Raw genomic sequence first — 27,296 nt, forward strand, 5'->3', positions numbered from 1 at the left:
TACTTTTAACCACTGAGGAAAGGATCCAATTTTCTTAGGAGGGCTGGGGATGTGGCTCAATGCCTTTGCTTAAGGAGGAGGGTCAGGGTTCCATCCCCAGCACAGAAAATAAATAAATAAATGCGACGAAATTCTTAGCAAGAGGCCCCAATCTCTTGCACATCTTCATCTGCATCGTCAGATTCCTGATGCTGCATTATCAACAACCTTGCCATGTCTCCTGTTGAAACAGGACCCTCCACCCGCCCCACCGAGCCTGAGCTGCTGGCTTCTTTATGCCCCCTTCTCGGTTGAGGGCCTGGGGATCAGGTGAGCCCCACCCCACTCCCTTCAAAAGGGAGCGGGTGCCAACCCGGAGCCGAGGTGCACACCTGTAACCCCAGAAGCTCTGGAGGCTGAGGCAAGAGGATCACAAGGTGGCACCTTAGGGAGGCCCTGCCTCAAAATAAAAAATAAAAAGGACTGGGGCTGTGGCTCAGCGACCCTGCGTTCAATCCTCAGAACAATGATACTAACAATTAATAGCAGAGTTGAGGCGTCCAGCTACCACCGGGGTGCACTCGGGGCGTTTCCACCTCCTCCAAGGACCCCGACACCCGGCAGCAGCCCCCTCTCGTTTCATTTCGTGGCCTGTCAGCCTTCACAGCGGCTCTGACCAAAGCCGACGCGCGCGTCGGCGCCGAGGGACGCTCCCTGACACCTGTGATCCTGGGGTGACCCACTGTGTTCTTGGGCATAGATTCTAAGACCCCAATGCCGCGGCGGGCGCGCGCGCGCCTCTCCGTCACCTAGCAACCGGCGGCGTCCTCCCAGCAGGCCCTGCGCCCGGCGCCCGGCAGGCCCCGCGGCCCCGCGCGCACTACGCGTCCCACAATGCCCCGCGGCCCCGCCCCGCTCCGCGGCGACCCCGCCGGGCGGCGCCGCGACCCCGGCCCTGCGCCCGCGGCCTGGACTGCTGCGCCATGCGGAGGGCCGAGCGCAGGGGCGCAGGGGGCTCGCGGCCCGGTTCCCCGCTGCCCGACGGCCGCCGTAGCACCGAGTCTGAGGTCTACGACGACGGTACCAACACCTTCTTCTGGTGAGGGTCGGGGCTGGGGCACCCCTGCCAGTGGCGGGGCCCGGTTGGGGCAGCGGAGAGGGCGCACCCAGCCCTGGTCGGCCGCGGTAGTGGCCGTGTCGGAGGGGAGGGTGCACCCCTGTCAGGGTCGGCCGGGGCCGGTGGCGGGCAGAGCGGAGAAGGTGCACCCTGTCGGGTCCCCCGGAGTCGGTGGCCGTGTCGGAGGGGAGGGTGCACCCCTGTCAGGGTCGGCCGGGGCCGGTGGCGGGCAGAGCGGAGAAGGTGCACCCTGTCGGGTCCCCCGGAGTCGGTGGCCGTGTCGGAGGGGAGGGTGCACCCCTGTCAGGGTCGGCCGGGCCGGTGGCCGGCTGGGTGGGGTGGGTGCACTCCTTGTGGGGCCCGGGTGGGGTTGGGATTGGGGTGGTGGGACCACGGGCCAGGGAGAGGACACCACTGGGTGGATCTGGATCAGGTGAGGTCGGGTCTCCCAAGCCGTCAGTGCTGGTGAAGTTTTCCCAGAGTCCCCTGCCTGCTCCAAGCCAGCTCAGAGAGGCTTTCCCCGGCCTCGAAGTCAATTCACACATACACACCTGGCATTTCCACTCTGCTGGACAGGCTTGGAGGCCCTGACCTGTGGCAGCAGTGTGAACTGGCTTAACAAGCATGCATGTCTCTGTGTGCCAGGGTTTGCTGAGCTCTGTGGAGCAAAGGCTGTGGTGTTGCTTCAGTGCCTCTGCTGGTAAAGCAATGGTGCAGCCAAGACTTGGGGGCAGGCTGGCTCCTAGGTCTTTACTGTGGTGGGGGCCCAGGTATAGTTGGAACTACCTGTGCTCTGTTGTAGGGCTGAGGATATTAGCCCTGACTGACAGGTGCCAGGCATGATTCCATGACCTTGGACTAACCCCTCTTATTTGTGAGAAAGACAAATTCATACACCAGAAAGTACAATTCATGAGAGCAAGTGTGTGGCCCTTCTTTGCTGCAGGAGACTCAGTTCTCATCCAGTGGAGCAATGAGTCCTGGGGTGGGCCCTGGGCAAGCCCTCAAAGAGACAGACGCATGGCCTTTTGGAAAGGATACTGTACAGAAGCAGCTCCAGGAGAACTGAGCTGGGCCTTGTTGGAGAGCACATCTGATCAGGGAGTGAAGGGAGCCTGGCAGGGGAGTGACTGGACCTTTCATGGTATGTGCCACCACCCACATAGGGACCTGTGAGGTCTATCTCCAGCTTGCAAGTGGGGGAGTGGCAGCTGAGAGATAACCTTTGAAATTGGTGGGAAGAGGGGTTGGGGTGGGGGAGTGGCCCTGCTTCTGGATTGTGTTAGTATCTTCCCTGGGTGTGGATAGCTTCAGTAGGGGGTTGGCCCACAAGCCCTGCTTTGAGAATGGTATGACCATGGAGGAAGAGATGTGTGGGGTTGCCACAGGTCATTAGAGGTATGGCCCCAGAGCCAGTGCCACATGGACTTCTTCAGTCTCCAGAGCCCTTTAGACATCAGGCCTCTCCATCAGTTCCTGTGTGCCCCTGGCCAGGAGGGAGGCACTATCCTCTCACTACACTGCTGGTGATGGCCAGAGCCACAGAGTCTTAGAGGAGATGGGGCCGTGTTCTCCTTGTTTCACACACATATGTTAATTTGGCCAATCATATAGCACATATTTTGGGGATCCCTGCTGGGTGCCGTTACTGTTGTAGGGAAGAGGGCAGAGGACTCTACAAGAGCTTAGCTTCTGTCACTGTCCTGGAACTTGAGAAGGCATGAAGGTGCTGGCCAGAGGAATACTGAGTGTGCAGGATCAACAGAAGCCTGAGCATACTCCTCTCCCAGTGCCATGGCAGCTGTAGCAACTCCAAGAAAGGCAGGTGCTAGTTTCTTTGGAAGTGCAGACCAGAGGCACTTGGAGCTTGGCTACAGGGGTGTTTGGGGTGCAAGTGCCTGGTGGAAGCAGAGCTTGCCTGTGAGGAGGCTGGGGATCAGAAGGCTTTACAGAGGAGATGCAGGGCGGGCTGGCTGGCTTCAGATACCACCTGCATGAGTGTTCTGGGTGGTGTTCTGCTTCCCCCCAACCCTGTGTGTGCTCATAGGAGCATGGGGCATGTTCTTAGTAAACCTTGGAGTGGAGGGGTGGGGGAACTTCATGTTTCCCTATGAAGGTGACAGGTGCCTGGTAGAGGATTATTGATGCTGCCTGCAGGGTCATGCCATAAGCTCCTTCTGGGTCTTCCTCACTGATGCTGTGCTAGGGTTTTCAAAACTCTATTGTGTTTTGTACTGGGGATTGAACCCAGGGTGCTTTACCACTGAGCTATATCCTCTGTCCTTTCTCGTTTTTATTTTGAGACAAGTCTCACTAAGTTGCTAAGGGTCTTGCTAAGTTGCCCAGGCAGGCATTGAACTTCATATCATCCTGCCTCAGCCTCCCAGGTCTCTGGGATTATAGATATAGGCTACTGCACCTGGCTGACTTTATCTTTTAAAGAAGTTTTATTTCTTTTTGCAATGCTGGAATTGAAACCAAGGCCTCTCCATGCTAGGCAAGCGTTATCTCTGAGCTATTCTCCCAACCTATGTTTTAGAATTTTAATAATGAATGCTACAAAAAGTTAATATAGATAAAGTTTAATCTTAAAAAGTGGAATGACTTTAGGTTCCAAAGCTCCCAAAAGGAACTTCTTATTTTCAGGGTTTTTCATTTTGAAAGACAGCTGGGCTTCTCTGGGGCCAGTGATGGCTGCCATGTGCAAAGGTTTGGGTCTTGGTGACTACTTGGCAACCACAGAGCCTACAGTTTGCGTCCAAGGTGTCAAGGGCACTGCCTCCTCTCCCATTCATGGTTCTCTCTGAAAGGGAACTTCTAAGGGAACGTTGAGCTGCAGGCTCACTGTGAAGAGGGGTCAACTTGTGTCTGAAAATTGGAAGGATTGCAGACCACCACCTGGAGCAGCTCCTGTGCGTTTTGTCACTTTCACTGATGGTAAAGCCCTGGGAGGAGTTCCACCCCTCCTGGCCAGCTTCCACCAGGGAGGATGTCTGTGACTTTTTGAAAATGTTTACTGGATGCATGTGTCTCAGAACTTGGAGCCTCCAGTGGACCTTCTCAGTGATTGAGATCAACACATCTTAAGTAGACTTTAAACCTTTAGCCTCAGGAACATGTGGCTGATCTTAGATGCTTCTCAGTCATGCTGGATAGAGCTTTCCCAGCGTCGCCCAGTCTGGGAAGCATGACTGGCCAGTTGATGCCTTTATAGTCTTGCCTGCCAGCAGGCCAGGAGGGCAGTGTCACAGCCTGAGAGCCTAGTGGAGGCCTGGGTGGCCCCGGCCCTTTCTTGATGATGCCTCAGTGTTCTCCTGATTGGTCTTGGCAAGCCTGCCTTCCTAGCCACTCACAAAACAAGCATGCTGAATGGCAGCTGGGCATTTTCCACTCATGGCAGGGAGCCAGCCATCCCTGCGCCCTCCCCTTGGGGGTTGACTGAAATCCCAGGATTTATGGCAGCTCTTGTCTTGTGCCTGATCACAGGATCCAGAGCTTCCTGTTTGCCCTGGCACTGTCATGGGAAGGTGGTGGGAGGTACCACTGAGCACACCTGTCATCCTGGGAGGGCAAGGAGGTCTACCTCTGGAGTCTGTTACCTCCAGACCCCACAATGCGTGGAGGCACACATTCTGTGTGCAAGACAGGGAGCAAAAAGGTGGGTCTTGTATTTTTCACGAAGAGTTAAAGTCACATGTTTACAGCAGCACAATTCACAATAGCCAGACTATGGAACCAGCCTAGGTGTCCATCAACAGATGAATGGATAAGGAAATGAGGTATATATACACAATGGAGTTTTATTCAGCTGTGAAGAAGAATCAAATTATGGCATTTGCAGGAAAATGGATGGAACCAAAAACATTGTGTTAGGAGAAATAAGTCAAACTCAGAGGGTCAGAAGGTCAAGGTCCAGGGTTTTCTCTTGTATGCAGAAGCTAGAGAGGAAAAAAATAAGGGTGGGGAAGATCCCAGGAAAAGGGAGATGGGTAGAGGAAAGGGACTGGGAGGGAGACTGAGAGGGAAGGGGAAAAGTGCTGGGGAGTGACACTGGCCAATTATATTCTTAAATTGTGTGCACATATGGCTATGTAACAACAAGCCCTTATGGTGTACAGCAGAGTGCACCAATTAAAAACATGGGGGAAAAGAAGGGTCTCGCTCTCAAGCAGCATTGGTGTCAGCAGTCTGAAGTCTGTCCTGCTGCAAGCCTGTGGGCTGATGTCCCTCCTCGGGGTTCCTGACCCTCCTTCCTGCCTTGGACAGGACAGTGATGGGTCTTTCTTGTTGCTGCTCCTTTTTTCCTGAGGCCAGGAAGGGAGGACAAGCACTCAGTGACTGCTTGAAAGACAGTGTGGCCACCTACCTCAATGGGCATAGTCAGATTTTTCAGGTGATCTTTGTCTTCAGGAGAATGGAAAGATAGTGTTCTCTGAGGAGGCTTTTAAACAGTAAGGTTGCCCTGGGCTGACCATTCCCTTAAAGACCACAGGGAGATCATTAGGTTAGTGGAAAGTCATGGTAAAGAAGCCAAAGGCTGAAGTCACTTTTAAGACATGGGGAAATGACTTCCGGGTTTTAATTTTACTTGTGAAGTAATGCCCCCATGTTTCTGTACATTCCAGCACTCGGCAGATGTGGGGCTAGTGTGCAGAGTGCTCTGCTGCCAGCCAGAGATGCCCATTTGGCTGGTGGTGAAGGCCAAGCCCTCCCATGCAAGAGGCTGGGTGCGTACTGCAGGCCATGCCCTTGACACTGCCTGTGTTTGGATTTCAGGCGAGCCCACACCTTAACTGTGCTGTTCATCCTCACCTGTGCGCTGGGCTACGTGACTCTCCTGGAGGAAACGCCTCAGGATACAGCCTACAACACCAAGAGGTAGATGTTGGCATGGAGGGCGTGAGTCCTGGCTGTACTGGGCTGGGCTCCCCACCTTCCCTCAAGTGTGTCTGTATCCCCCGCTCCACAGCCACTCTTAAACCTCTGTGGCGTTTCTTGCCCTGGAACTGGCCACCAGTTTCCCAGAATTCATGTCACCTCCTAAGTCACTTGCAGTTTGTGCTACCACAGGCTCCAGGGTGGGCTGCAGAGTCTGTGGCTGCCCCCTAGTTGGCACAGTTCTCCGGTGGTGTTGAAACTAACACTTTTTAAATATTTAAATGACTTTGACATACCAGGTGGATGCCCAGTGGCCACCTGTGGCCTCATTTCTCAGGATCCTCCCAGGCAGACTGGTCACAAGGCTTTGCTTGCATCCCGTGCCTGCACTCCGAGACTGACCTAGTCTCAGCGAGTGGGGTGAGTCCTTAGTCTTCACTCTCTGCACTAGGTGTACTCGGCTCTTGCTCCTGGGAGCCTCAGGCTGGTGCAAAGCTGCTGTTCCCTTTGAGGCCCAAACCCCACTTGTGCAGTAGGACAGCCCCAGGAAGCCAGATGGGCCTGATGGGGACAGAAGCAGAGGGAGGTGCTCATGACCATTTGAGCTGGGGCCATGAGTCAGCCCTGGTTGGGGGCCTTGGGCTTGTGGGGTCTCACGGTCACAGTTCTTGGTAGTGCTTTGTTGCTTTTGAAACATGTGGGTGTTAGTATCTGCCGTGAGAATTAGGTAGACAGATGGTATGTATAGTACGCCCCCATAGATGTTGCCAGGCCCTGCTAGGTGACCATATCCATGCCACGTTGCTCACCATGAGCGTGGGAAGCTATGGTACACCTGGGTGCTCAGCCTGTCTGTCCAGGACACTGGAGCTACCCACCGTAGACCTCATAATGGGGCTCATGTCCTTGGGTGCAGCCAGGCACTCTGCTGAGAAGTTGCTGTGCAGCTGCTGGGCCTGGGAGCAGCCAGCCCCCAAGACCCCTAGCCTTCACTGCACAGGCAGGTCTCTCCCTGCCTGGCATCCTGCCCACTCCTGCCTCACTCCTCCTCTGGGTTTTCCTCCCAGTCAGCTTGGCTAACTCTTCTTCTGTTCTCCAAGCCTTAGGTGTCAGCTTGCTCCCAGGCCCACCAGCCTCTCTCTGGCCCTTTGTGTGCCTTGTTGGCGCCTCTCCTCATCTGCAGGACCACCTGGGCCTCAGGCAGCCCCCTGCCTCATTTGCAGGTAGAGCCTGCAAGCTTGTGTTTCCTGGGAAGTTGGAGACAGCAGGAGAGAGCGAGCCCAGGAGCCTCTGGGCTGGGCCTTGGTTCTGCACTGGTGCCTGTAAAGGGGCTGCCTGTGGGGCTGTGAGGCTGTCGGCAGCAGCCTGCATCTGCCCAGAGGGAATCTCCAAGTGGAACTGGGTCTTTTCTGTGGGTTCATCTGACAGTGCCTGGGCATTGGCGGGGGCGGGGGTCTGTGGTGTCTGTTGGACACATGGGAAGAGAGCCTCAGGAAGCAGGACTTGGCCATACCTTGAGAAGTATTCCCTGGGGCAGTAGGGGAGGAGGGCCTCTGGTTCATTCTCCAGCACTGAAAAAACAGAAGGGGTTCCTCTATATGGGAAGTAAAATTAACCAGAGATGAGTCGTCCTGTTGTCACTGGGCAAGAATTGTCACAGGGAGGAGTGAGCCCCTGCCCATGAAGAGTAGGCCTGTGTCACCAGACCCCTGTCAGGTGAGTCACAGAGCTGCACTGCCCCCAGGCTCTGCCCACCAATTCCTGGTTCCTGCTGTGAACAGCCCAGACCCAGAGAGTCCCAGAGCTCAGACCTACAGGGGCCTCTTCACCGAGCACTTGCCCCCTCCTAGGGGAGCCCCGCGTAGCTTACTGAGAGAGAGGGCAGGGTATGTGAATCCCAGGGACTCCTGAGCACTTTTTCTCTCAAGTTCTGTATGGGGGAACACTCTGTCCCCTCGTCCCTCTTAGGCACCAAGGAACTGTCCCTCATGGCCCATAATTTGGCTGGTGTTGCCTGGACCTGCTCTTGGCTTCTGCCTGGGATACCCAGGCATACCATTTGCCTTTGCTGTCCATGGCTCTGCAGCCTCCTCTGGAAGGCTGCAGTGCGTGTGCCTGTCCTGGTCCACTTGCGCCCTCTCTGGACCCCATGCTTCACACCAGGAGCCCCATATCCATCAGACTGGTGCATTCTTGCTGCCTAGACCCTTTCGGGCCTCTTAGAGGCTACGAGCAAACGCTCGTTTTAATTATATTAGAGTTGTTTTTGTTTTGGGGATCCAGAGTTAAACTTAGGGTCACTTTACCACTGATCCACGTCCTTAGGCTTTTTGTTGTTGTTGAGACAGGGTCTTGCTGGAATTACAGCCATGTGTCACCACACATGGCACATGAGTTTTTTTGGTGTCCTTGAAGATAGGTTTCATATTACTTTTACTGTACTGGGCATGGAACCTAGGACTCACATTTTTTTGTTGTTGTTTTTGGTGGTACTGGGGATTGAACCCAGGGGCATTTTACCACTGAACGATATCCCTAGCCTTTTCTTTCTTTTTTGTTTTGAGGCAGGGTCTTGCTAAATTGCCAAGGCTGGCCTTGAACTTGAAGTACCCCTGCCTCTACCTCCTAAGTAGCTGGCCACTGTGCCCAGCTTGTTTTTTTCCCCCCATGGTCATTTTCTTTTGTGATACCTAGGGATTGAACCTGGGGTCTCACACGTGCTAGTCAGGTGCTCCACCACTAAGCTATACCCCCAACTGTGTTTTTTGTGTTTTGTTTTGTTTCGCTTTGCTTTGCTTTGTTGTTGTTTACTAGGAATTGAACTCAGGGCACTTGGCCACTGAGCCACATCCCCAGCCCTATTTTGCATTTTATTTAGAGACAGAGTCTCACTGAGTTGCTTAGTGCCTCGATTTTGTTGAGGCTGGCTTTGAACGCCCGATCCTCCTGCCCCAGCCTCCCCAGCCGCTGGGATTACAGGCATGCGCCATGGCGTCTGGCTCCCCACCCTTTTATATTTGATCTTGAGCCAGGGTTGCACTAAGTTTCCAGGCTGGACTTGAACTTGTGCCCTTCCTGCCTCCATTGCACCTGGTCATGTTGGGTTTTTGTTGGTTGGTTTGGGTTTTGGTGTTTTCTGTTTTGTTTTTAAGGTGGGATATCACTGTGCTGCCCAGGCTGGCCTCTAGCTCCTGGGCTCATGTCCGCCTCCCTGTGTATCACTGTGCCCAGTTGTCTCTCTTTTCAAGTCAACTTTACTGTCCTGTAATTAAATGACACAGCCCCGTGAGTGTGGGTCAGTGCCCATTGCTGTGTGCCCTCTGCTGTGTGGAGATGTGGACACTTCCTCAGCCTAGTGGCCTCTGACCCTGGGGCAGGGCACTGCACTTGGCATAGGCAGCTGGGTTTCCCACTTTGTTCTGGTTTGGTAAAATGGAGTTGCTTCATGGACTCTGTGTCTTCCTGGGGATGGTGGCCTGTGACGTTGTATGGCCATATCTGTGGGTTGCTCACTCATGAGCTTCAGCCCATTTGTATGTGGGAACCTTGGGAGAGATTCCAGATTTTCTCACCCTCACATTTAATTAATTTTCTACAATTTAATAAGTTAAACTTCTTTATACGTTTTAATTGTACAAAGTACATATAACTAGCAGATGCATTGAAAGTGTGGATTGCTCTTCACATGGATGACACAGGGACAGCACTTCACAGTCCTGAAGCGGGGCAGAACCTGAGATTGACATGCTCCCGCACCTCCTGCTCAGCCAGTTGCGGGTCGGGACTGGACAGAGCGGACAGAGCAGGCCCTGGACAGCAGAGGGCTCAGCAGCAGACCCACACAGAGCAGCGCACAGAGAGGGTGGTCTTGCACGATTGGCACTGCAGCAGCTGTACATCTGCTGCAGAGGACACCACAGACTCTGACCTGCGCTCTTCACAGACATTTTCAGATTGGGTTACAGGTCAGCCAGTGTAAGATGCACAGCTATGAGACGTTGTTGGGGAGACAGGGCGCCCAGGTCCATGGGACGTCTTAGGGGGCAGCACCCCCAGTCTGTGGGACATTTTAGGGAGACAGTGCCTTGTGCCCCTAAGTCTTGAGATGCCTGTGTAAGTAGGTCACCAGTGGACCTCAGCGAGTGTCCATAGACATCAGTCAGCATCGTGATTAACAGTGGATGTTGGTGAACCTCAGTAGATGCCAGTGTCCATGAGTGGCCATGATGGATATCAGCCATCCGTGGACCATTAAAGTGAAAAATCAGGGTTTGCCAAAGACACGGTGAAGTGAGTAGGGAGGCAGGCTATTAGAAAGTTGGCACAGCGTGCACCTGACAGAGACTTGTATTCAAAGCACGTTGGAGGGGCTGGGGATGTGGCTCAAGCGGTAGCGCGCTCGCCTTGCTACCTCATGCGGCCCGGGTTCGATCCTCAGCACCACATACAAACAAAGATGTTGTGTGTCCACCAATAACTAATAAATAAATAAATATTAAAAAAAAAAAAAACAAAAAAACAAAGCACGTTGGAAACTCCTAAAGCAGACTAATAAGAACAGAAGCAGTACAGTTAAACACTGGGCAGGCCAGGTATGCGCCCACACCTGTATCCTCGCTGCTCCCGGGGCTGTGGTGGAAGGATCGCTTGAGTCCATGATTTTGCAGCCAGCCTGGGCAACAAAGTGAGACCCGAATTTAGAATAAAATAAAATATAAAAACAGGGTGAAAGACTCCAACAGACACCTCACCAAGGAGGATATGTATGAGGCACATACCATGTAAGTGATGGCCTGTGTCATGTGTCGCAGGGAATTGCAAATTGCTGACAAGACAGCACAGTAATGAACCCCGTTAGAAGGGCTGACCGTAACCTGACCATGACGGTGCTGGGAGGTCTCAACTCTCAGGCACTGCCAGCTTGTGCACAGCAGGGGAGCCACAGAGAACCTAACTCAGCAGTCACCCTCCCAGGTGTCCCATTGAGCTAAAAACTTTCATCCACACAGAAACCTGCAGGCGAATATTTATGGCAACGTTATTTATATTGCCCCAAACTGGAAGTGACCACAACACCCTTCAGTAGTGAATGGAGGAAAGAGTGTGGGCCTGGATGGTGCTGTGCTCTCTGCAGCATGGAGGCAGCTGTCAGCTGGGAAGACGGGTCTCAGGCCATTCCTGAGCAAGAGGAGCCAGGTGGAAAGGCAGGGTGCTGCGTGACCCGACGAGAGGAGTGCAGGAGAAGTGGTTCTTGAAGGGGAAGGACGAGGCCACGCACAGGGTGTTCTCCTTTCTAAGGACCTCAGGGTAGCCTAGTTTGACCTCACCAGCCACCCTGAAATCATACGTAACTTTATTTTCACCCTTTTCAGTGCCAGGGATGAACGCAAGGTCCAGCAGATGCCAGGCAAGCACTACCACCAAGCCACACCCACAGGGCATTTTTATGGCAGTGAGACTACTCCCTCTGGTACTCTACTGGTGGATGTTTGGCACGACGTATTTGTCAGACCCATAGAACAGAGAGTGAACCCTAACTGTGCAGATTACAAACTAGTTTAGGCGTCCAGGGAATTGCAGGCAGACTGTGGCAGACGCTCACGGATGCACTGGGCAGGTGCCGAGAGGCTGTGGATGGCAGGCGCCGAGGCAGAGGCAAGAGAGCCGCCATGGCTGTGAGGTACGCAGTCATCATGGCCCCAGCCGCCCTGTGCTGTTGCGTGCTGAGGTTGCTGAAGCCAGGCGGGCTGGAGGTGCAGGGGTTAGAATGATGGTGTGGTAGGAGGTGCTTAGGGTTAGCTTGAAACAGGGACGAATAGTTACAGATAGAAATAGGAACGATATTTTGGCTTTCTGTGTCCATGGGTTCCATATCTGAGGATTCAACACACCTTCCATTGAGGAAAAACTCACATCTGTTCTGAACACGGAGATTTCTCATCTTTGTCCTCTGACTGATACAGTGTAGCAACTATTTACAAGTTCTGTAGGAGCAGGCCATGTAGGCCATCTGTGGGTGATTTTAGGGTTCTCTACAAACACTGTGCCCTTTTCCATAAGGGATTCTGGTATCTCCTGGGGATCCTGACACTGCCTCCCGTGGACACCCAGGATGATTGTATGTGCAGACACAGGTGTGTCCCAGTGAGTGTGCGGGTGTGCGCTGAGGCCTAGAGCCAGCCTCCCCTAGCAGAGCCAGCACACCAGTGCTTATCAGCTTCTGGCACCCTCAGTAAAGGACCAGGCTCCAGGGAGTGCCCGAGATGTTCCCAGAACTTCCCATGGTGCCAGGAAGCAGGAGCACAAAGCAAAGCAAAACCCAGCAGTGGGTCCTGTTGGAGTAACACAGGAGCCCACCAAAAGACCCCCCATGGAGCTGGGGATGTGGCTCCAGCGGTGGCGCGCTCGCCTGGCATGCGTGCGGCCTGGGTTCGATCCTCAGCACCACATACCAACAAAGATGTTGTGTCCGCCAAAATCTAAGAAATAAATGTTGAAAGCGCGCTCTCTCTCTCTCTCGCTCTCTCTCTCTCTCTCTCTCTCTCTCTTAAAAAAAAAAAAAAGACCCCCCCATGCTCAAAAGAGGGAACAATGGGAGCAAAAACTCATCAAGTGGTGTTGGAATAGATGTCTGTGGTTCATGCTGATGTGTGATTAAATAAACCAGTAAGCCCCCGGGTGCGGTGGCCACACCTGTCATCCCAGCACCCTGCAAGCTGAGACAGGAGGGTGGCCAGTTCAAAGCTTGCCTTGGCAATTTAGTGAGATCCCATCTCAGAAAGTGAAAAGGACCGGGATATAACTCAGTGCAGAGCACCCCTGGGTCCCGGGGCCTGAAAGTGAATGGTGGAGGAGGGACAAATGCCCCAGTGCAGGTCCCCAGTGAGTGCTGAGACAGGTCAGGAGGGGAAGGAGGTGGGTGCTGCACAAGAGGCCCTGGCCGCCCCACCTCGGCCCAGTCACACCCAAGGTCTCCCCACGCCCTGCAGCCCCCACCTGCCACGAGGAAACAGCAGAGGGCTCTGAGGCCACTGTCCCAGAAGTAAGGGGAGGGCAGGACCCTGTCACAGCAAGAGAGCCTGCAGAGCTGAGACAGGCATCAGGGGACCCAGTGAGGAATCCAGGCGGGAAGGACAGTGGGGAGCCCAGAACATGTGATCAGAGCATGTACTTTATGGGATTAAAATTTAATGAGGGGCTGGGGATGTGGCTCAGCGGTAGAGCACTCATCCTGGGTTCGATCCTTAGCACCACATAAAAATAAACAAATAAATAAAGATATTGTGTCCAACTACAGCTAAAAAAAAAAAATTATTTGACAGTGGTGCACATCTGTAGTCCCAGCAACTCAGGAGGCTGAGGCAGAGGATCATGAGTTCAAAGCCAGCCTCAGCAACTTAGCAAGGCCCTAAGCAACTTGGTGAGATCCTGTCTCTTAATAAAATATAAAAAGGGCTGGGGATGTGGCTCCGTGTTAAGCTCCCTGGGTTTAATCCCTAGAACAAAAAAAAAAAAAAAAAATTGAAAAATGTAGGATATTGTTTTCCTTTTAAATTACTTCCTTTGCCCACTGCGATGGACTTCCAGAGTCCTTGAATACTCCTGCAGAAGAACCTTAAAAAGTCCTCCTCACATACGTGGCCTGGGCGGCTCTGCAGGCCCACCTGGAGACCCCTTGGGTGGTGCCCCCTGGCGGGTGTCACAGGTTTGTCTGGGGTGCCTGTTAGCCACCTCTCTTGGTCAGTGTTCTTCTCCCCAGCAGCGCAGGGACTGTGCCTGTTGGGTAGACCTTTCAGGTGCCCTGCAAGTCTCCACCCTGCCTGAGGCTCCTGTCCTGGCAGAAGGGGTGTGGAAGCAGGGCTTGGTGTGGGGATGTCCAGGAGTTCTGTGTGCCCTCAGATGTCCTGGTGAGATGGAGTGGGAGGGACCTTCAGCCAGGGCAGGCCTGCTGTAGAACAGATGGGCCATCTGCACATCCACTGGCCTGGGCCATTTTTCCAGCAGGGGTAGTGGGCCTCTGGGCTAGAGGCTGTCCCGGGGAGCCTTGCCAAGGTGGGCACCCACCCTGAGGCCCCTGGCTCCCCCCTGGGCTGTGCCACCACCATGCACCTGTACATTGAGTTGGATATATTTGTAGGTGTGGCACTTCCACAGACAGCTGGTGAGCCTGGTGTTGAAGGAGATACCCCAACAGGCAAGAGCTGGGCCTCTGGCTCTTGGCCTCTGGGAGCACCAGTGTGCCCTGATCATGAATTGTGGAGTTGGGACTTCATGTGGTGGCACAATGCCTGAGGCACGTGTCCCAGAGAGGACACCAGAGGTGTCTACAGAGGCAGCTGCTGGGTGGGGAGGTAGTCCAGCTCCAGCCCAGCTCCTCCCTCAGCCCTGCCCTTTGGGTGTCCCCTGGTCCCAGCCACGTTCCACCCCACCTGAGAGAAGTCTGCACACACTGAGGGGCTGTTTGTTCTTTGTTTGCAGAGGTATTGTGGCCAGTATTTTGGTTTTCTTATGTTTTGGAGTCACACAAGCCAAAGATGGGCCATTTTCCAGACCTCATCCAGGTAACTGCCCCTCCTCCTCCGTGTGTGCACATGCACTCCTGTCTCGAGCAGCTGTGCCTGTGCTGCTGGGTGTGAATGTCCTGTCCTCCCCTCTGCCTTGCTCCTCCCTGCGGCCACTGCTCTCTGCCAGGAGAGGCCTGGACTGCAGAGTCCTCCACCTTCCTCCTCTTCAGCCCCCAGGCCCTCTTGCCTCCTCCTCACTCTACTTGGCTCTCCCACAGCTTTCTGCAGATGGTGGTGTACCCAGGATTGCAGGGAAGGTCTGTGGCTCAGGCAGGAGACCTGGGGGACCACCCTTGCTGGGGGCTCACCGTCTCCCTCATCCCCACCCTGAGTTCTAACAAGCTCCTGGACCATAGTGCCCCCAACCCCAGATGAGAGCGGGAGGGCACCGTCACCGGCTCTGCCCCCGCTGCCTGGGAAGCCAGCTCAGCCCTCAGGGTGGGCCAGTTCCCTCAAAGCTCAAGTGTAGCAACTAGACACGAGTCTGTCTCAACAGCAGGCAGAACTGTGGAAAATACAAAGATATTTTTAAGTGTTTTTTAAAAATAGTCACAATTAAATTTTGATGTATTTGTGTATGTAGCCTCAAAAATTGGAATCGTACTATATGTGGAGTTTTTGTTTTGTTTTGATGATTAGTTTTGTCTTTGAGATGGGATGTTCATATGTTGCCCAGGCTATTCTCAAACCCTCAGGCTCAAGTGACCCTCCTGCCTCAGCCTCTCAAGTAGCTGGAACTATGGGTGCGCCCCACGCCTGGCTGTTTTTTAGTTTTTGTGGTACATTAGTTAGTGGTGAATCTTGCACTTGCCTGTTGTGTATCTACCTGAGTGTTTTTTAATAAGACATCCTGGGGGTGGAGGTGCAGGGCTAGGACACGTGCCTTCCAGAAGGGTCACGTCTGCCTGAGGGTGAGTGAGTCCCGAGGGCATGAGCAGGCTGCTCCTGCCTGCCCTGGCACCCAGGACCTCCTGCCTGGTGGGCGGCACTGGGGGAGGCTGGGGAGGCTGCCCAGGTTCGCTGGGGTCTACTAGCTCAGCTTCTGACCCACCCAGTCTTCTTCAGAAGGCACTCAGACCAGAGCCCTGGGACAGCGAGATGGCTGCACAGCTGCGGGCACCCAGTGAGAGGCAGCGTGGCCACGTGCCTGCCAGGCTGGTGCTCAGGAGCGCTGAGGGAAGCCCCACACGCTTACACTCCTGCAGGCACAGCACACCCTCCGCAGCACCCTGCCCAGCATGTGGCCCTGGTCTGAGCAGCAGGGAGGTGCTCAGGACCTGAGGCCCAGAGCAGGAGCTGCTGCCACCCGCTGCCCTGCCGTGCCTGTCTGCAAGGTTATGGAAGCCCCACCAGGTTCCCTGGGGCGACGTGAGCATCACCCCACCTCCCACACCTGGGTGTTCGCCTCCCCCCCCCCCCCCAGGGGCTGTGCTTGGTCTGAGTGTTTATTTTGAGCTGTGCCTTGTTGCTCTTCAGAGCTCCAGGTTTCTTCGTCAGTCTTTGCTTTGCTCACATGGGAAGCCTGTCCTGGAGCCACCACCGTCCTCCTCAGGTCTTACTTGATGGTGGACAGGGACCCCCTCCTGACCATCCCAGTGTGTGAGAAGTAGATGAGAGTCCCTGGGGGGGCGTGGGAGGACCTGCAGGCAGCTGTCGGGAGGTGCTCCCTGTGTGGCTCTGCCTGTCTCCCCCAGGGCTTGCTGCAGGGACACCTGGTCAGGCCTTGCCTCTGTGGCCCTTAGCAACCAGGCCTCATTAGAGCAGCAAAAAGAGGTTGCAGCTCACCCGTCTGGGGAGCTACTTTAATTGGCTGCAATTCCAAGTGAGGCCCTCTGAAGCGGTCCCGGCCCATTGGAGGAGCCTCCGCTTCCTGGGTTTTTGTTTTCTGTGGTGCTGGGAGTAGGACCCAAGACCTGGTGTGTGCCAAGCCTCTCCACCGCCAAGCTGCAGCAGCCCCTCCTGGCTCCTGCTTGCATGCCACCACAGCAACTCCTGAAGCTGGAGTGCACAGATGCCTGGCACCCTGCTCTTCCTTCTCAGTGGGACATTCCAGTGGGTGGGGACAGGGACTCACAAACGCCAGAAGTCGTTCCAGGAGAGAGGAGGGGAAGTGGAAGGGCTGCTGGGTGTTTAGGTGCGGATTTAAAGGTAGACTAAAGGGATCAGAGAGGGTCCGACTTGGGCCCTCCTGAGAAGGGGATCATGGACAATCAGGGATACACAGTGGCAGAGAGGAGGTCACAGAAGGCCTGGTGACATGAGGCATCTCTGGCATGTGGCCTCAAGGGTCAGGCCTCTCGAGTGAGTCCACAGCTCCGAGGGTATGGTCCTCCTGTGGCCTCTGGGCCTGGACTGCTTGCACCACAAGCCCTCAAGCAGCTATGGCAGCTCAGCAGCCCGCAGGTTCCTCCCACCCTCCAGGCTAAAGTGCTCGCAGCCCACTCGTCCATCTCCTGTCCCAGGACCACACACGTGTCCTGGGTGTCCCCAAGAGCCTCCACACACAGCTTCCTGCTGCCCACAGTCGTCCTCAGGCCTCAGGTGTTTCCCGCATCCACCTGCTGCTGCCTCCTGGGCAGGGCCATCTCTCTCCCATGTAGGTCATGGCACAAACCCTCCCAGGAGAGCACTTGTAGTGTGGGCCCCAAGACCTGCAAGGTGGCAGGTTTCACACTAGGAGCAGTGATCCCCTTAAATGTACAATAAATAAAAGTCCACATTTGCAAGGAAGCTAAGCCTGTTGGAATTAAAAGGTGTTTTAGTGGGATGCAAGGTGTGTCGTCAGAACCTGCTGCGGACTGAGTGTGCAGTTGGAAGTATGCCCAGCAGGTGCAGGACAGCAGCCGTGGGCCTGCTGAGACGCTGTGGTGAGACGAGGAGGAAGACAGTGAAGGAGAGGAAAGTCCCGTGCGTCAGAGAGCAGTGGCTCACTCGGCTGGGTTTGACCTTGCTTCATGAACCCCTAGCAGGGACAGAAGCTGCACGCAGACCCCATGGGGCTGGGTGGGCCTGGGTACAGAGCTGGTCCCTGACGCACCTGCTTCTCGTCTCCACAGCCTACTGGCGGTTTTGGCTCTGTGTTAGTGTGGTCTACGAGCTGTTTCTCATCTTCATCCTCTTCCAGGTAAGTGTCTTTTCTTGTCGGCTAGACTATGGGGACAGAGGACAGAGGAGGCTTTGCACCCTTTGCCACCCCAGAGCACTTGCAGGCAGGTAGGCGACCCAACAGAAGTGGGTGCAGGCTGCAAGGGACCTCCAGAGGGACCCAGGTGTGGGCACAGGCCTCAGATTTGGGGGAAGACAGCACGTCTGGTTCTGAGTTTGGGGACGGTGGCCGTGCCTGTGCGCCAGGCCCCTCCGCCACCTTCTGCTATTGGTGCCGTCTTCCCTCCATGGAGCACTCTCCTGCTGGCAGGGCCAGGACTCCATCCATGTGTGGCCAGGGTGACCGTCTGGAGCAGGCCTATGGCGCATGTCACGGGTTGTACACCTCAGGACAGAAGACAGTCCCATGTCCCCCAAGCCTAGGCCCCCTTGACAGTCTCTCCACCCTGCCCTGTCTATACCTGTGAGGTCCACCTGGTGTGGGCAGCACCACCCCATTCATGGCCGGGGCATGCCACTGTGTGGGTGAGCACAGCCTGTCCACCAGTGCAGGCGAAGGGGCTCAGGGTCAAGCTGCTTCAAGACACGCGTCCCGGCTTCGTGGAGATACAGGTTCCCATATCTCTGGCAGATAGGCAAGGGTGCTCACCGGTTGCAGGCTGGCCGTGGTGTGCATTTGGCATTTCGAGACGTGCCAGCTGCCCTCCAGTGTCATCTTGCATGCTGTGCAGAATGGATCTGTGGGAACGTGTGGCCACCTAGCTGGCATGCAGTGATATCTCAGTGTGACGTGACTCTGAGCCAGACCCCATCCAGCTGCCCCAGGCCTTGCTCGGGACCCCACAGCACACAGTTGGCCACCTCATAGGCACCCCAGACTTTCCCTGCCTTTCAGGATCTGGCGGCTCTGAGAGGGCAGGCGAGTGTCAGCAGCACAGGGCGTGGGGATGGGCTGCGTCCCTCCCTTCTAGGGTCATCTGAGTATCGGCCTCCGGCTTCCAAGTGAATGCGAGGACCACCTTTCCAGTTCTGTAGAGAGCAGACAAGGAGATGGACCCGGAGCCTCACACATGCTCGGCAGATGCTGAGTCACTCCCTGCCCGGCAGGTGAGGCATTGCTAGGGACTGCATCAAAGCCATACAGCAGTTTTAGAATATCATCATCTTAAGGTTATTAATCTTTTGATCCACCAACGTGGGTTGTCTTTCCAGTTATTTGGATCATTTTTAATGTCTTCAACCATGTTTGTAATTTTCAGAATACAGAATACAAGTTTTGTACTCTTTGTTAAATGTATCCTTAGGCCAAGTGCAGTGGCTGTAATCCCAGCAACTTGGGAGGCCGAGGCAGGAGATCACAAATTCAAAGCAAGGCTCAGCATCTTAGTGATACCCTAAGCAACTCAGCAAAATGCTGTTTCAGAATAAAATATCTAAAAACTTTGGGGATGTGACTCAGTGGCTAAGTGCCCCTGGGTTCGACCCTGATGCCAGTGGGGGAAAAAACTGTAGGATTTGAGTTGTAACTTAGTGGTAGAGTGCTTGCATAGCATGTGTGAGTCCCTGGTTCAATCCTCAGGACCACAAACAATAATAATTCATTTTTTTAAAAATAGAAATTTTAAAAAATGAATTCCCGGGTATTTTGTTAATTTCGATGACATTGAGTGGAAACGTTTCCTCGGCTCCACGTCGGGCTGCTCACGACTGGTGTCCAAGCTCAGCTTGCCTTTGCCCCGTGCCCACTGAGCACGTTTGTCAGCTCTGCATCCTGGGGTCTTCTGGCTCCTGTTGCCTGCACACAGATGGGCGCACTCTTCCTTCAGTTGGGTGCCTTAGACCCCCGCTTCTTGCTAACTGCCCTGGATGGAGCTCCTGCGGCAGGTGCCAGCAGGAGCCAAGAGTGTGGACCTTTGCCTGCCCCTGACCTGGGAGCCCTGTCCTCCTAGCCACGTGTGGCCTGCACTCTGACCCCCCTGCCCAGGCACTCATCCATGAATGCTGTGGCTGCACATCCCTGGAGCATCTTCTGACCTCACATCTGGGCTCCTCGGGTGTCCGATGATTTCCTCAGGGTGGTTGCACCTGGCCACCAGGAGGCAGTCTCACAGTGTCCGGCTGGGCAGCCGCTTTTCTCCCCTCCCCTCTCTCTACTGCTCCGTCTGAAGTGAAGTGGGGACCCGGCTCCTCTCGGGTAGAGGAGTCCTGTGTGGGGAGACTTGTCCCTCCTCCACCCTGTGCTGACTGTCCAGTCTCTTATTCACGTCAGCGTGAGCTGAAGGTGCTCACTTTGATTCTGGGCACATTCAATGCTGCTGCGTTTTGTTGTGCAAACTCTAGGCCACCGGCAGCTCCCTTGTTCCTCCGTTGCTCCACACACCCATCTCTAAGGGTTCCTTGTTTCTGGCTTTGCTTTCTGGAGCACTCCCCAGTGCTGTTACTGCGGGAACCTCAGGAGCATCCTGGGCACCCCTAGAGTTGCCCTTCCTCTCGGGAGGATGGTCCTGGTGACGGGTCAGGGCTCTGAGTTTGCCCCTCACAGGGCCAGGCCTGCTGCAGAGCACAGGTGTGTGTGCGGCTGCGTCTACACACAGACCTGTGAACACAGCTGAGCTTGTGGCCCGCCAGCCTCCCTGCCTGCCACACCCTGCCCTCTGAGGGAGGGCCATGGAGTCAGGGGGTCTCTGGCTTCCATGGGAGCACAGTGGCCCTGACCTTGCCCATAGCCTGGCACCCCATCAGTCTAGACTGAGCTGGGCTTGGAACTGTCTTCCTCAAGGAAGGAAGGCCCTGGCCCAGCTGGACAGTCACTGGAGCTGGTCTTCGGAGCCCTGCCTTGGCATGTCTGCCTCCCTGGTCCCGCTGGTTCCCAAGGCATGTGACTTAGCAGCATGGCTGCTGCACAGTGTCTCCTGTGACAGCACAGGGACACGTGGCCCTGACTAGGGATCAGGGGTCCACCCTGCTGGACAAAGCCCACAGCAGCTGCACCCAGCACCGTTGCCCTCTGTCACAGAAGGCTGCCACAGTGCTGGACAGCCTCCTCCTGTGTGCCTCCTGTCCTAGGCACAGCCAGGTCCTGCGGCCAGGCACCTGTGTGTTCCTGCTTCGCCACCCTTCTTGGGTTTCTGTTTTATCACTTGGTCTTAGGCCTTCAGCCACCTCCTTGTCCTTGGCCAGTGGCCTGCTCCAGGGCCTGCTCTGTTGGGGCTGGTCCCCAAAGAGCACTTTGTTTCAAGGCTAACAGTATCTGCTAACGTTGGCATCCGTGTCTGCGAATGCTCTTGTCCTGATGCTGTGTGAAGCCAGAATGTCCCCAGCCAGGGTGGCTTCTGCGGTTACTGGCCCTGGACAGGGTGGGGAGGAGCAGCAGGCAGTGCTACCTTGTCAGACCAGACCCGGGAGCACAGGTGAGAGATGGGGCCACCTGTGCTCTCTGCCAGTTCACTGGAGCTCAGGCTCCCTGATCTCTAGCCACTGCTGGGACGGGAGGGCCGCTGGCACAGGCCACTCTTCTAGCATGCTGTCGGAGTCGTGGGTCACATGTCACAGTCCCTGTTGGCCTTGCAGACAGTCCAGGACGGCAGGCAGTTTCTGAAGTATGTTGACCCCAGGTTGGGAGTCCCGCTGCCAGAGAGGGACTACGGGGGGAACTGCCTCATCTACGACCCAGACAACAAGACCGACCCCTTCCACAACATCTGGGTAAGGCACGCTGTCCAGGGCTGGGCTCCGCCAGCAGGGGCTGTGTGGTCCACAGGCCACCACAATAGCATGTGTGGCAGACCTGGTCTCACGCTCTGGAGCTGGCAGGCGCTGCTTAGTAGAGTCGGCCCCTGGGGCTGGGTGGGGGCTGGCCCCAGGCCATGACCTGCTGCTGGTGAGGTCTGTGCCGATGACTGCCCATGTTGCCCACAGGACAAGCTGGATGGCTTCGTTCCTGCCCACTTTATTGGCTGGTACCTGAAGGTAAGTGATCTCCTGTGGCACCGACACCCTGGCTCTCAGACCTGAGCTGTGTTCTGGCAGCTTCTGGCCACAGGGAGGAACATCCGAGTGGGCGGGTGGGCAAGTCCTGGCTACAGAGTATTTCAGAGAGGTCTGCAAACCCCTGGGACCCCTAACCTTGCCACCTGGGTCTGCCCTGTGGCCAGCATTGTTGGGGGAGGCGGGGGGCAGCTAGGGAAGGCCAGAGGCCCCAGCCCAGGCTGGCTGCCAGTGCACTGCTTGCAGCCTAAAGTGTCCCAGCTGCACCTGCCTTGGGAGCTCGGTGCTGGATGTGTGGGCGCCTCCGTGTGGGCTGAAAATCTAAGACTGAGGCTGCTGGAGGGACCCGCCCATCATGCCCACCTGGGGCTGAGGGCCTCCCTCCAGCGGGCAAGTTCTTGTGCCGAGGGACATGGAATGACCAGTGCAGGCTGCCTCCCACAGACTCTCATGATCCGCGACTGGTGGATGTGCATGATCATCAGCGTAATGTTTGAGTTCCTGGAGTACAGCCTGGAGCACCAGCTGCCCAACTTCAGCGAGTGCTGGTGGGACCACGTAGGTTCGGGGGGTGGGCAGGGTGGACAGTGTGGTTAGGGCTGGCGGGGTGAGCTGGTGGACCACGTGGGGGCGCAGGGAAAGGGGGGCACTGATGGACCATGAGGGTGCAGGGGTCCCCGTGTGGGCTGGGGGACCACATGGGTGTGGGGGCCTGGGTGCTGGGCCTGTCCTGGGGTGGGGCCAGGTTGCCCTGGCCTCCTCTGGACGAGCCCAGGCACACAGCATCACCTCTCCTGGTTCCTGCCCAGTGGATCATGGATGTGCTTGTCTGTAATGGGCTGGGCATCTACTGCGGCATGAAGACCCTGGAGTGGCTGTCCATGAAGACCTACAAGTGGCAGGGCCTCTGGAACATTCCAACCTATAAGTACATCTTAGGAGCCAGGGAGGGGGCGGGGGATTGTGGGCCTGAGGCCCAGGCCTGACTGCGTGCAGCTCAGGAGCGGTGGGGGGTAGTGTCTGCCTCCTGGACCTGCTGCCATCCTCAGGAAGCAGTTGCTGTGTTCTGTCATTTTTACTGTGAGATTTTCAAAAGAGTCAAAGCAGGCATGGTGGTGCACGTGAAGTCCCCGAGGCGGGAGGACCACCTGAGCCAGTTCACGCCAGCCTGGGCAACACAGCGAGACCCTGACTCCAAAAAAGAAAAAGGAAACCAAAGACTTGGGGAACAGCGGGAGCAGAGGCTCCCCTGCAGCCTGAGTGCCTGGAGCAGGGGACAGCCCCTCTGAGGGGTGGGGCTGGGCAGAGGGTGTGGAGCAGCTCTGGGTGCAGAGGCAGCGGCCTGGGCCGGCAGCGGCCTGGGCCGTATCCTTAGGCTGGCCACTCTGGTCCCCAGGGGCAAGATGAAGAGGATTGCCTTCCAGTTCACGCCCTACAGCTGGGTCCGCTTCGAGTGGAAGCCTGCCTCCAGCCTGCGCCGCTGGCTGGCCGTGTGTGGCATCATCCTGGTGGTAAGGCTGGGCTGCCTGAGGGTGTGCATGGCCAGTGTCCTGCGCAGGCTGACCCTCCCTGTCCCCCAGTTCCTGCTGGCAGAGCTGAACACCTTCTACTTGAAGTTCGTGCTGTGGATGCCCCCCGAGCACTACCTGGTTCTGCTACGACTGGTCTTCTTCGTGAACGTGGGTGGCGTGGCCATGCGTGAGATCTACGATTTCATGGATGACCTGTGAGGGCCGCCTGCCGGGCCGAGGCCGGGAGGCACCCCTGGGGTGGGGGAGGCCTGATGCCTGGGCAGGCCTGGCCAGCTGCCATCTTCTCCACAGGAAGCCCCATAAGAAGCTGGGCCAGCAGGCTTGGCTGGCGGCAGCCATCACAGCCACAGAGCTGCTGATCGTGGTGAAGTACGACCCACACACACTGACCCTGTCCCTGCCCTTCTACATCTCCCAGTGCTGGACGCTGGGCTCCGTCCTGGTGCTCACCTGGACCGTCTGGCGCTTCTTCCTACGGTGAGCAGCGGCATGGGCTGTCTGCCTGGCTCCAGGGCCACTGGGGTTGGCTATGGGTGGTGTCTGTCACCTCTGGCTTTGCTGAGGTGGCCAGGGTCTGTGCCTGCCCATTCCTCAAGTCATCTGGAGAAGATGGCTCTGGGGCAAACTCCATGGGCCCCCCCATCACTGTAGATCCATCCTCATGTGGTAGGTCTGGCTCCCAAGGATCCAGGTGGCCTGGCCTGCCGTGCCATGGCCCCCACCCAGCCCCTCCGAGAGTTGTGTCCCATGTGGCTTCCTCCTGGCGAAGGCTGCCTGGGGGTCTGTGAGGCCTGCTCTGGGTGTTGGTGTGCCAGCAGTGGTGACCTGGCCTCTGTTGTCCCCCAGGGACATCACCTTAAGGTACAAGGAGACCCGGCGGCAGAAGCAGCAGAGTGACCAGGGCAGGGCTGTTGGCCACGGGGACGGGCACCCAGGGACAGACGATGACCTGCCTGGATCAGGAGCTGCCCAGGAAGAGGCCTCTGAGCAGAGGGTTCTGGCTGGGAAGGAGGGGCCCTCCACCACCTCCTGAGTGCCTGCCTGCCCAGGGCCTCGCCCTCCAGGGGAGGAGGACCGAGGGCCATTCGGTCCACTCTGCACTGGGGTCCTGGGCTCCCCCAGGGCTTGCTCTGGGCAGGGGGTCCCGCCCTTCCCCTGCTGCCTGGTCTTCCAGGGCTCTGGCTTGACACACTTGTGCCTGGCAGCACAGCCCAGCACAGGCCACTTGGGGACCTGTGTCCACTCACTGAGTATGGGCAGGGCTGCCCATCCTCCTGGTGACCCAGGGGAGAGAGAGGGGTCCACCAACACAGGATGACCAAGTCGTGGACAGACAGCAGCATCGAGTGCTTCCTCTGAGCCTTCGCCCCATCCCAACTCTCAGCAGGACATGACAGGGTCAGAGGTCGCGGGACTGGCCCCTCAGGCTTCACCTGCCAGTGTGAGGCTCTGAGGCCCCAGGCACTTTTTTTTTTTGGGGGGGGGTGTTGTCTCTGCGAGCAAACAGAACAAATAAAGTGACCGTGGAGGTGGAAGCCCGTGCCTCCTCCCTGCTAACCCAGAGGGTGCAGGGCCTGCGGGCACAGCCCTCCTGGGGATCTGGAGAGTCCAGCAGCTGTGTGTGTCATAGGGGCAGGGCTGGTGACTACTGGGGAGTGGCTGCAGAAGACGGAGCAGCTATCCTCTCAGGCTGGTGTCTAAAACATTTGAAGCTATTTCTTGCTGTGCTGGGGACAGAACCCAGAACCTCACACCCCCTACACCAAATGCTCTGCCACTGAGCAGTGCCCGGCCTGCCCCATTCTCCACAGGACACTGAGACCCCCACCCAGCCTCTTCTGTAGTGGGCACTGCGAGGTGCCTGGCAGGCTGCACAGCAGGACCTGCCTCCAGGAGGCAGGGACTGTGGTCAAGCATGAGCTTAGTGTGCACCATCCAGTGCCCTGGTTTCCAAGGCCTTTTGAGTCTTTGCTCACCGTTTTTGGGAAAATTTCAACCCTCCAGAAGCTGTGCAGGCAGAATAGCATGCACACAGGCCGCACCCTAGACACTAGAGGACAGGCCTTCTAGAGTGGCCCAGCGGGTGCCACTGGACCTCATGTTGTCTCAGGCCTGTACAGCGACCTCCCAGGGACACTGCCACTGCCACCTTCTGCTCAAGCATGTCGCTTGAGGTTCCTGAGAGCTGAGTTTCCACTGCAAGGACCCCCACACACACACTGGGTCCCTGGGGATCCCTGTGCACTGATGCTCCTTCCCACCGGGACCTGTGATAGACCTCCGTCCCCCGATGCTCCCTGCACCAGTGTTGACCGCTGCCCTGGACAGCCCCCCAGCTCTGCACCTCTTCACTGTCAGGGCTGCAGGAGGCTGCGGCCACATCTCTCCAGGAGCCCTGATGTCTGGGGGAGTCAGATCCCGGGCCCCTTAAAGGGTTTTAGAGTAGCAATCCCAGATTGCTTCCCAGTCAAGTGTCCCACAGACCACATGAGCAGTCTCCCTGTCTCAACATGGTCAGGTTGGGTCACCTCTGGCCAGCTGGCATTGAGGGTGGCCCCCACTGTCCTACCCAGGAGGCAGCAGTGAGAGCTGACAATCTGGGCATCGGGTCAAGTGGGGTCAGGCTCAGTGGGGACATCAGGGCCAGCAGTTCCGAGGCCTAGCCCAGGGGGCAGCCCCTTACAGAAACCCTGCAAGGGTTCCCAGCCCACAGCAGAGCCAAGTAGACCACCAGCATCTGAGAGCAGGCTTGAGCCATAATCCTGAAGAGCAGACTCCTGAGGTATTAGATCCCAAAAGATCAAAATACTGAAAGTAAACCAGGTGCAGTGGCACACGGTGGAATCCCAGAAGCCTGGGGCGGGAAGATCAAAGCCAGCCTCAGTAAAAGCGAGGTGCTAAGCAACTCAATGAAGCCCTGTTTCTAAAGAAAATACAAAAGAAAGAGGGGATGTGGTTTGGTGAGAGTGCCCTCAAGGGCACAACTGTGCACCGCCCCCAAGAAAAAATCTTAAGCCTTTTTCTTCTTTTTCCTTCTTCAGTACTAGGGGCTTGACCCAGGTATACTCTACCACTGAGCTACATCCCCATCATGTTTTCATTTTAAGACAGGGTCTCACTAAATTGCTGAGGCTGGCCTCCTGTCTCCCAAGTTGCTGGGATTACAGGCATGCATCACTGCACCTGGCCTTTGTTTACATTTTAAAGGGGATTTTTTTTTGGGGGGGGGGATACTGGAGCTTGAACCTAGGGTCTTGCACATGTGAGGTGAATGCTCCTACCACTGAAGTATGTTGCAGCCCTTTTTTAAATTATTTAAGAGGCAGGTTCTTGGTAAGTTGCTGAGGCTGGCCTCAAATTTGCCATCTTCCTGCCTCAGCCTCCTGTTAACCAAATCATTCACAAACCATAGTGGAAATCCACTGTACATGCAGTTGCCCAAAGAGCCTAGAAGTTCAGAAAGAACTCTTTGCTTTTATTTTGGCAACACACAATGCTTACACAGTCAATGTTGTGGAAGTGTGTCTGCATGGAGTCAAAATTAGGGAAATACAGTCTGTACCTACATATTGAAGTGATGTGAAGACAAACCACAACTTTAAAAACTAAAAACGGAGCACATGAAAAGGTGCATTGCAGGAATGGCTGTGGGTGCCAGGAGCTGGTCTGTGCAGCTAGCAGCCACACCTGAAGCCTTGTGTGAGGCAAGAGGCTTTGTCCTGTTTGGCTCCTTGGGGACACATCCACTCCTGTTTTCTGTATGGTGCTGCTCTTGTGAGTTGCACAATCTGATGGACACCAGCATGGGCGCTGCCTCGAGCTGCCCAAGCTGGAGATTCCCCCCACACTCACACGGCCACAGACCAGGCAGAAGTGATGCTGGAGGCAGAGCTGCTCTGCTCTGCCACCTCTGGCCCTGCACACGCCTGTTTCCAGCCGGCTCCCCCAGGTAACGACTTTAATCCACTGAGAAAGCTCCTAGGATTCCTTCAGCTGGGAGGGTGAATTTCTTTTGGTACCAGGAGTGTGCTACCACTGAGCTGCATCCCCAGGCCTTTTGGGGAAGAGGGTCTTGGTAAGTTGCCGAGGCTGGCCTCAGGGCCTGTGCCACTGCTTGGCATCTTGAGGGACTTC

At 56.1% G+C, this 27,296-nt stretch overlaps 1 protein-coding gene across 1 annotated transcript; it reads left to right on the top strand.

Moving 5' to 3' along the window:
* Positions 1 to 895: 895 nt before the first annotated feature.
* Positions 896 to 24,725, top strand: Ptdss2 (phosphatidylserine synthase 2). Its single transcript, XM_026379396.2, has 12 exons — positions 896 to 1,078; positions 5,873 to 5,974; positions 14,453 to 14,535; positions 17,595 to 17,662; positions 21,214 to 21,348; positions 21,562 to 21,612; positions 22,075 to 22,188; positions 22,440 to 22,558; positions 23,027 to 23,141; positions 23,211 to 23,356; positions 23,454 to 23,639; positions 24,009 to 24,725. Exons 1-12 carry the CDS (start codon positions 963 to 965, stop codon positions 24,193 to 24,195), a joined length of 1,422 nt encoding a protein of 473 aa, XP_026235181.2. The 5' UTR covers positions 896 to 962; the 3' UTR covers positions 24,196 to 24,725.
* Positions 24,726 to 27,296: the final 2,571 nt, after the last annotated feature.

This window comes from Urocitellus parryii, chromosome 4, assembly GCF_045843805.1.
Source record: "Urocitellus parryii isolate mUroPar1 chromosome 4, mUroPar1.hap1, whole genome shotgun sequence".
NCBI lineage: Eukaryota > Metazoa > Chordata > Mammalia > Rodentia > Sciuridae > Urocitellus > Urocitellus parryii.